The following is a 9816-nucleotide window of genomic DNA, read 5'->3' as shown; positions in this document are numbered from 1 at the left end:
TTCTGAGCCAGCATTTGCAGCTTTTGTGCTAAAACCCGTTCAGTGGAGCCACTGCAGACCTCTCTTCTCTGTTACAACTGACCACTTTCTCCTATGCTGTCTTTCCTTGCTTTTAAGGTGCTGTTTAACCTCATGAAGACCTTTCTTTCGATCCCATTAGTGCTTACTTCTCTGAGAATTCGCGGTGAAAGACCTTGCTGATTTTTTTGGAAAGCCATGTGGTCTATCTCAACCCTTCTCCACACTAACTGACCCTTTCAAGGGCTTCCAGGCAGCTTGTAAGACATGACTTCCCACCAGAAGCTAAGCTGACTGTTCCGTAGCGTATTTATTCAGGTTTCCACTAATATTCATTATTGCTTCTATCGTGTTTTCAAGTCCAAACTGACGAGCAGTTTCCCAGAGCTTACCCAGCAACCTTTAAGAAAAAGCTTACATGTATGCTAGACACTTTTCAAACCTCTCATGCTGAGATGAGAGGACTCCAGGCAGCAGCTCAGCTCCTTCACCCTTCAGCTCCTGTCTGTAGCAGCCTTCAGTGATCATGACCTACTCCCAATTACCTTGTTTTGTTGATTTGGTCTATAAAGCTTCAAATCGGTGTTGCTGGAAGCGAAGCTACACCCCTTCATCTGATAAGCAAATGTGAGTTGCTCAGTATTTGCAGTACGTACGAGCCTATTTTTTTATCCTCATTTTGAACTGACTTGTTTCCCATCTTCTACTTTGATCATAGGCTTTTAAATACAGAGAGATTTCTTCATCACATGAACTCAGTGCCTTTAAAAATAGCCCAGACAGTGCAAACTCTTCCATTGGTCCCTAGGTCCCCGTTCTTCTACCAATAAATGAGGACTTGGGAGAACTATGCTCAAGCCCCCAAAAGAGGAAAAAAAAATAATTAATGGTGTTGGATATGTTTCTAAATGTTGGAAAGACCATTGTGACCCCCATGAAAAGCTCCAAGTCAGTTCTTCCTGTCAGGACAGAGCTATCATCGCTCCAGCTGCCTCCTCCCAGAGGAACAAAAAACACTGTAGATGCTGACAGGGCCTGATTTATGGTTTGGGGTTCTTACTCATATTCAATCATCCAAGTGCTAAGAACACATCTATTAACTTTCTCGTATGTACTCATCCAGCATGCCAGCTAAGTTACGCAATCCCTCTTCATCACTCTTCCCTTCAACTTTCAAAGACAGAAACGCAGTTTGAGCTGCAATTCAGACTATTTGAACAATTTCAGTTCAGAAGAACTACTTAAGTATGAAACGATAGCCCCCAAGACTCTTTTAGCTTCAGGTCAGATACCACTTCATTTGCAATGGCCAAACTCTGAACAAGTCTTAACAGAAGGACTTCAATCTGCATAAAAAAATACCTCAAAAGTTGAGGTTGGAAAAGACCTTTAAGATCATCAAGTCCAACCGTTGAATATCCCAGAACATACAGGTGTTAAGTGTCTAGGCCACACAAAAAGGTTGACTCTACTTACAGTCATCCAGCAGGCTGGGTGAATTCAGGATCAACTCCTGTTGTTAGGAGGAGGAGAGTAAAAGGCAGCAAATACATCTCCGATGATGACGTTAATGTAAAAACTCAGGCGACTGAAGAAGGCGGGGAATTGATTATAGGGGTGATCCTTCCTCTCTCATTTATGCTGGTTCCAAAGAAGAAATATTTTTGAATTCCAGGAGGATGGACATTGAACACCACTTCTTTCTTTACAAAGAGAGTTCACCCAGGCTGAGCTGTCACTTACTGCTAAGTCCACAATATGTCTTTTCCATCAAATTCTGCAGATTCATCCTGAGGTCAGAGAAGTGCAGAGGATCCAACGTTTATTTTCAGACTTGAGTCAGTATGATTTTTGTAGCACAGGGAACAGAATTTTGGAAAGTCTCTTAGTTTTGGGAGTTCTTGGTATCAATCTAAAGCAGTTAAATAGCAGGTAATTAAGGAAGGTGTAACATCTTGAGAAAGATTTGGGCTTTTCTAACAGAATTGCTAGTCCCATTAAGTTGCTGGGATTTCCAATACCAGATGATTCTCTCAAGCCCATAAATTAATTTCCCGCTTTGCCAGTCCCAGCCTCCCTTGTTTTTCAGTAGCCAACAAGCCACAGGAACCCAAGGACTTTTTTAGCCGTCATTGGGTTTCTCAGAAACTGTTCATAGCTCCAATATTTCTGTTAAATTACCATGTAGCAACATGAAAATTCCATAAAGTTGCATCATTAATGAGGCCTTATGAACACATTTAAGGCTAAGACCACAACATACAGATGAAGTGCTTCAGGTTTGTGCCAACACTGCCTCGTGCAGAATAAGCTGCTCTGTCCATTTGGGATACAAGGAACTGAACTGCGCACCTATCGCAGGGGAGCGATTCCGAGTTGCCGTCCCTACCCCTTTCTCCACCAGTCCTGCGGCTATAAAATGCACCAAGACTGTTACACAGGGCACCATCTCCTCCTGCAGCCAAGTTATCCACGCAAGTACCTAAATCCTGCCCTTTTCCTTTCTCCTGCTGACAAGTGGAGTTGCTTCAGTGACTACCTGCACGTGTAGACTTCTCTTTATCCAAGGGTGTTGTGGGGTACCAAAAAGCACTGAAGTCCTCCCAGTGTATTTTAATGTTCTAGGAAAGCAATCACTGGACAGACAGCGGCAACAGGAGAGGGGAAACACGGAAAGATAAAGCGCCGCAGCAGTGACCGGTGCTCTGGTATTCAGTAACATGTGCGTGCCTATTCCCAGACTGGTCACTGTCTGCTTTCCCCAAACACCCACACAGCTCCGTGCTGGAGGAATTCCTGACACAAATGGATTTTGATTGATTGAATTATCTTTTGAGTATTATTTTGTTTTTCTGTTTCTTATAAACCGATTGTGCGAGTCAACTTGCGAGTCTGCAGGAAACTCCTGTGACAACTCAGAAAACATCGTCTCGGCGACACTGCCAGTGAGTGCTAGCAGAGAACACGGGTATCACCATGACCTGCACGTAATCAGCTGAGCATCCGCCTCATTTTCATCATGCTAAGGGACCAACCTCAAACCAGTCTTCCCTGAAAATTCCTCTACTAGAGTCACTAGGTATGGCATTTTCTGGTACATGAACTGTCAGGCTTGGTCTGCCATGTTGGCCAACTTCTACCCGAGTCCTTCTGACATTACCGAAAAGCATTTCCAATTTCTAGGGATTCTGTCACTACTTACTACAGCATCCACCCAGCCGTTGTACAGCACTCCCACTTGAAGCTGCAACCTTTTTCCACTGAAAATTAAATATTCTTAATCCTTTTGAAAGAATCCATGAATGGCAAAAATATTTCACTGACAAAAAGAGCAACCGAATTACTCATTATGCCTTTCATACATGGTATATGAATGTCACAGTTTAATATGGAGAAAATAATTGTCAACACACAATAACTACATGTAATTTCATAAATGATATGTGCAATTTAGTGTTTTATTAAACAAATACAGTAGCTAACCAAAATCCGATTGCTGATAATGGGAAATTACATTAAAGCCTATGTAACTATGGTAATTACTGGTCATCTGAAACAATATATGCCCTAAAACATAACGCAGAAAATTATCTTCCTGTGAAATAAGAAATACAATAGAAATAAAGTTAAGGGACATGTTTATTTCGGAGCTTTCTGCAAGCAAAATTGCTTTGATACAAAATGAGTTCAATGATACAGTGCTACCACCCACTCAAGCAAAAGAAAACCTCACATTTACATGAATGCACTTTATATTGGTATCCTTACAGAATAATAGTTCAGGTATCCAGAATGTGTCTGGCCTCCTTGAAAGCAATGGCACAGAAACGCTGCAAGGTATTGGAGTATCATATTACTGGCGAGTGCTTAATTAACTCTGTGAGTTCTCCGAGAGATGCTGTATAAATAAGGGTACTGTGAATGTGGGTTTGTATTCCTTAGAAGTTTTGACGTACATCCTTTAGTGTTTGTTTCGTTAGCTCAAAATGTGTAATTGTGTCTTTTGGCTTTTTAGTATTCTCTTTTTCTTTTTTAAAGAAAAATCATGAGGTATCCTTTACTGTTAACTAATGACATAGTGATAGGCCTATTTTGTTCAGGTTGCAGAGGCTTACTGTACATTCAGTACACTGTACATTCGGCAATTTTTTTTTTAGTGTACTTTCTACACATCACTGTGTACAACTGTTAGTTTACATTAAAACTCTTCCCCCTTCTCACAGGATATGGCATAAACAAAAACAAATCTGACAAAAATTATACACATAAAATAAGAAGACAAATACACAAATAAGGCCATCTGCAGAATTAAAAATCCACCTCTTGCGATATTTCACAATAATTTCTACATAATATTTTACATCTTACGAACTTAAATACTTAATGCAAAAGGAAAAGACCTTTACGGAGCCAATCATATTATCTCTTCAAGGACTTGTCCAATTTGCTGGCTAGTGGCCTTCTCTGGGGAGTTGGAATTTTAGAAGGCTTGGCTGATCCTGGCCGAGAACCTGCTCGGGGTGTCGGTCTGCTTGTAGCAGGAACAGTCTCTGACATATCTGAGCATACAGACTGGATTTCTGAAATGTCAAAGTCAGATGCGTCACTGCCTCGGCGGCTACTTGACCTGCTGCCAGCCTTGCTTCCTGCTCGGCTTCCAGGTCTGCTTGGAGTTCTTCTGGTTTCTAGAAGAGAAAAGATACCCATCAGTACCAGAGGTAAGGATGGAAAAGATGCGCAGGTCTTTCCCAGGTCTTTGGCAATCCCAAAAATTCCTCATTGCACAAACCAAACTTCAGACCTCTGTCAGGCAAGCTAGATGATGATCGAAGTTCATGTTGGTATTAAACAAGAGCATAAACCAATGCCATATATCTTACTAAAGAGAAGGAAATGTGAGATCAAATGACATCGTTGATCTGTCACTCACATTGCACATCTCATTAAAAATGTATTATCCTGGCAATTTTCCTGGACTTGCTAGACATGCTTTGTATACTCACTCAACAGCCAGATCCTTTCTTTCCCCTGCCATTTTCTCAGCTATGAATTGAAAGAATTCAGTATCAGGCCTCTTCATTCACTCAGGATTTCCCAATATATGCAGCTTGCAGATGCAGATGAATATCCCAATTTCTAAATGTGTACCCCTCTTTTTAAAAAAAAAAAAAAATATCAAACCCATACAGTTGAAAGCTGCAAGTAAACACGGGCAGAGCATAAACTCTCCCAAAGGGCTGAGTAAATGAGCTCTCAGCAAGCCTGTGAAAGTGAAAGCCTGCCCAGACAATGTGCCATGAAGAAAAAACCACAACAGAAAAACATTAATGTGTTTTTTTCATAATTTTCCAATTACTTATTAAATCTTTTTGATCTTGACAAATTTGGTTCCCTGTGTGTGTGAAGAACACAAAGTTGAAACTGGAATCTCAGGTGGCTCGTTTTTCAAATCACCTATAACTTGAAAGACATCTACTCTTTGAACAGGATTTTCCAGTACTGCTCAGTATGCTCTGCAGAGCTTAAGATGCGAGGGAAAGCCAGCAGAGCTACCTTCTGTTCTAACCACCTAGCCCTCTCCCTTACACAGGGCTGCTCGGAGGATCCTGGAAGAGCACAGCTTCACTACTTTCAATTTCATATACTGTTTTAAAAATCTCTATGGGATATTCCATTAATAAGGTCATCCACAGCTGCTCCCTGCAGTTCTTCTTTCAAAAGAAATGGGCAAGTCATGATTAAGTGCCCCCTTTCCTCCATCACAGTTGAGCAGAGCTTGAATACTGTGAAGAACAGATACCCCCCCCCCTTTTTTTTTTGGAAGTAAATGCTCATTCCCTAGTTCCTTAGGCAGATATGCTGGAGATACCATTATCAAAAAGGCTGTAGTCATGAAATTTGCACATCCAGAGCTGAACTTACTTGCTGTGCAACCATGTGAACAGAGGACCATTATCCCAATTACGTGCGCCATTGGCAATACTAATGTGGAGCCAGTAGGACTTTCACTCCTTCCCACTCTTCTGACATCTCCCTCACACCCTAACAGGACCTTAAGTATTCAGGTGGAAAAAAAAGCAAGTGGTAGATCAAGCTCTGAATTCAAGACACTCACCTGCAAACTGAGCTCTAACTCTGGTAGCTGCTGTTGACAGGATGGCGCTGTCATCTCCAGAGTGGAAACCCTTCCCTGATAGATACCCTGGCAGTCTGAGTTTACTTCCTTGAATCGGTGTCCCCTATGCAAAAAAAAAAAAAAACCAAACCCAAAATTGTCAATTGTCAACACTGAAGATAATGTCTGGTATTAGGTAGTACATAGCTTAGAATATGACCATCATAACAACATTCATGGTGAATCTGAAATACTGGTTTAAGTCACTATGGACATTTTTCATGATGTGAAGTTCTGAACAATCCCTTAGCAGTTAGCACTTGAAGTAGTCCAAATGTAAAACACCCACAAAAAAAAAAAAAAATCACTTTGACACTCTTCTTGACATTAACATTTTAACATTCTTTGTCTGTATTTCAATGCATATAAAGAAAAGAAAAACGCTACCTTCTTAAAATTAGTCAAGCACGTAAGATTAGTTGATGGTACGTAACTTAAATAAACAGAGATAAGTAGTTGAGGTTTTACGTCTGCATAGCTTCATTTTCCACCATTCCGACTGTAGTTATAGGTGGTGAATACATTTGTTTCAATTTTATAAATATTTTGATGGTAAAACAAAACCACCAAGTTTCAAAAGCTTTTCCTAGAAAAAAAGCAGGAAAAAAGGACATAGGACTAATTTAGAAAGTTCCTGTTCCTCAGTATATTGTCCAAAATGTCTCTGCTCCACAGTCTTACCCTGCCTGCTTTCTCATTTCTGAAATGAGTCTTGATTTGCAATCTGCCCCAAATGGGACGATTTCTTTCAAAGCCACAAGAATTAAATCCTCAAATCTCAAAACACATGTAACATACTAGATAGGAGGTGTATGCAAGTAAAAGGAAAACTACAGTATTCATATTCATTTAATCAACACAAAAATACTACGTAAATATCCCAAAAGAAGAATACTGCAGTGATGAATGCAGCATGTTGAGTGGCCTGGATCCCAGGATCCTGTGTTCTGTGCCTTTGATCCCCATACAGCGGTGGGGTAGAATTAGGTACTGAAAACCAAGAGCCAGAGGAGCGTGTTGGGAGCTGCCTGAAGCTAAGCACCGGGCGGAGGCCTGGCGGGAGCCGGCCTGGCAGCTGCCAGCTCAGACCACTTCTGGCACATCTGAACAAAAAAGCACTGAGATGCTACAGAGCAGACAATCTGCTGGCTCCCACAGGGATGGTCAGTGTTAAACCCCCTTTAAAGCCAAGTAGCAGCACTTAACATCCATCCAGCCACACCCTGGAAATCTCAGCTATACAGAGACTGCTTGGGAGAAGAAGGAGAAAGGGAACACCCTCCATTACCCCTGCTGAAGCTGCGGCACTTTGGGCGAAGTACTGGGATAAAATCACTGGTACAAGAAGAAAAAAGAGATCAGGCTTGTTCTTCAGTTTAGCCCTAAACCCAAATGCAGCCTACATATAAAATACATAACCTTTTGGGCAGAAAATGTGGCAGAGTGCCTTGGAAATCCACTGCAACCTACCCCACCCCAATCGTTCCATTTATAATCTTAAACCATGGCGGCTTACATAAAAGAAACTCACAGAAACTACTGGCAGTTTTAAAAGCAGGTGAGAAATACAGTGCCCCATTTGAAATCACTGCCAGCTGCTTTCACCTTATTGTAATTCAATGAAAACAACACCTTTCCATGTCTATAAACCCTTTAAAGTACCATCAATTAATCTTACAATTCAGTTACCAGCTAAGAGATGAAAGAAAATACAGGAATATATTAGAAACTGACAACTGACTCAACTCTGTGCTATTGTTAATCATTGTAAGCAGCAGCCGGGTGTGCTCGAAGTGCTGTAGCGTGCACAAGTACTACACCCACTCGCACAGGAGGAGGGAGTGAAAAGTTCGTTACGCATCTTTGAGCAAAGCCACGCTGAGGTCACGTAAACTTAGCACCACAAGGTGTCACATGAGTAGCAATAGGCAGCAAAGCACAGATCTGTGAAAAGCAGCTACAACCGAGGTGATAGTAGCACCAGGTTCCCCTCACCGAGCCCTCCGTCTAACCCAGGGCAAGAGTAACTCCTACAAGATCCAGCTGCAATCTTTTCACTGACTGCAATAACATTAGAGAAGACACTTTGGCTCCAAGCCTATTCAAATTTTGGTCACACAGCTTGATTGCCGGCACAATCGTAATTGCTATACTAGCAGTTTCTATGTAAGTCATGGTGGGCTGGAAATAAGACCAACGCTCGTTTCCTGTTAAGTCATCAAATAGCTATCTTATTAGAGCAACGATTGGTCACTACCCCTCTAAACAGAACTTTCAGTTGTTGGAAAGATTTATATATCACAGTCAGTACTTTGTGCCATCTTCTTCACAGGGACTGGGTATTTCTTTCTTTAGGAAAGAAACCTGCAAAGTATATAAACTGGTTTATTTAAAAAAAAAAAATAAATACTTTTCCACCACATTTGCTCATCCAGTTCATTGCATACTGTTATGATTTATTAGCCATTTGCACTTTAAATGTAAATGCATTGAGGCCAAGTTTTCCTAAAAGTCAGAAACCGTAACAGAACATAAAAAAAAAGACTTGGGGAAAAAAAAAAGAGAAAAGAAATAATTTGACACAGATCTAAAATAAAAACAATGCATTAATATGCAAAGGACGTTGCAGCTCTGAAGCTCTAGTGGCTGTTAGTGAAGTGACAGTTTTAGTGAAGGAAGGTCATTAGACTAGAATCTCTGTCCTTACTGTACCTCTGCAGATGACCCTTGATGGTCTGAGGATTCTGGTGGCTTAGAAGGAGTTGACGTTTTGCTGTTTGTCAACCATGGCTTACCATAGTTGCGTGTTAAATGATGGGGTGTCTGTATGAAACAATGGTAAATCAAAATATGAAGGACAGTAGATGGAAAACAATGTCATGGAGAAGATACCCAAGATTTCACAGGGAGATCAATCTCATAGCAGAAATAAAAACTAAGCAGAAAGAGTTGATGACAAATGTTCTGAAACGAAGAGATGGCAGAGCTTATTTTTTAAACGAAATGGAGAGGTTCACTGCTCTTTCAGAGCTTATTCCCAAACTTCCAGTTAGCTCATGTGGCACCTTAAATGTAAAGAATTCTTCTATTCCCATGTTGCAAACAAACAGTTGAGGAAATACACTGAAAAGACTTCTGAGATCCTTCCCAGATTATGAAATAAAATTGAGATACTTCTTCCCTATCAGTTAGGGAGAGCACCAGTATTGTTGGAGCAAGGAAAAAAAACCAAGTCTATATCCCATTTTTGAACCAGTGCAGTTCTGTATGTTTCTCCTTACCTTTGGCGTACTTGTAGCAACTGCTTGCGGGGCAGCTGCCTGGCCAGCTTGGCTTGACAGAGAAGTAGATCTGTTGGGAGAAGCACCCCTTGAAGAGGGTCGTGATCTACGGCCCCTTGGTCGGAAAGCTGCCATGCTCTGACTGGCACCGTCTGCCAAAATGAACTTTTCGCGCAGCTCCACGTTTGTCCTGCCTTTAGCTGCAGCAAAGAAAGGTGTTCGTTTAGTCAGATATGAAAATTGTCACAAGACTGTTTATTGTCATTTTTGCCATGCCAACTCCAACACATTTTAACAATAAATAAAATGCATTACTGTGTAATGCATTTATTTTGGACACAG

The 9816-nt window shown here is 41.1% G+C and overlaps 1 protein-coding gene across 1 annotated transcript in view; it reads right to left on the bottom strand.

Moving 5' to 3' along the window:
* Nucleotides 1-3572: 3572 nt before the first annotated feature.
* Nucleotides 3573-9816, bottom strand: part of LOC104134416 (dystonin) — a 111172-nt gene continuing 104928 nt past the window's right edge. Inside the window, exons 61-64 of the mRNA XM_035903398.1 lie at nt 9475-9674; nt 8906-9016; nt 6134-6257; nt 3573-4703 (exon numbers count right to left, since the gene is read on the bottom strand). Coding sequence (XP_035759291.1) covers nt 4438-4703; nt 6134-6257; nt 8906-9016; nt 9475-9674 — 701 coding nt within the window. The 3' untranslated portion in view covers nt 3573-4437. The remainder of the gene's footprint in view (nt 4704-6133; nt 6258-8905; nt 9017-9474; nt 9675-9816) is intronic.

This window comes from Egretta garzetta, unplaced genomic scaffold (assembly GCF_000687185.1).
Source record: "Egretta garzetta isolate BGI_Z169 unplaced genomic scaffold, ASM68718v1 scaffold781, whole genome shotgun sequence".
NCBI lineage: Eukaryota > Metazoa > Chordata > Aves > Pelecaniformes > Ardeidae > Egretta > Egretta garzetta.
This window is presented reverse-complemented; position numbering and strand designations above follow the sequence as displayed.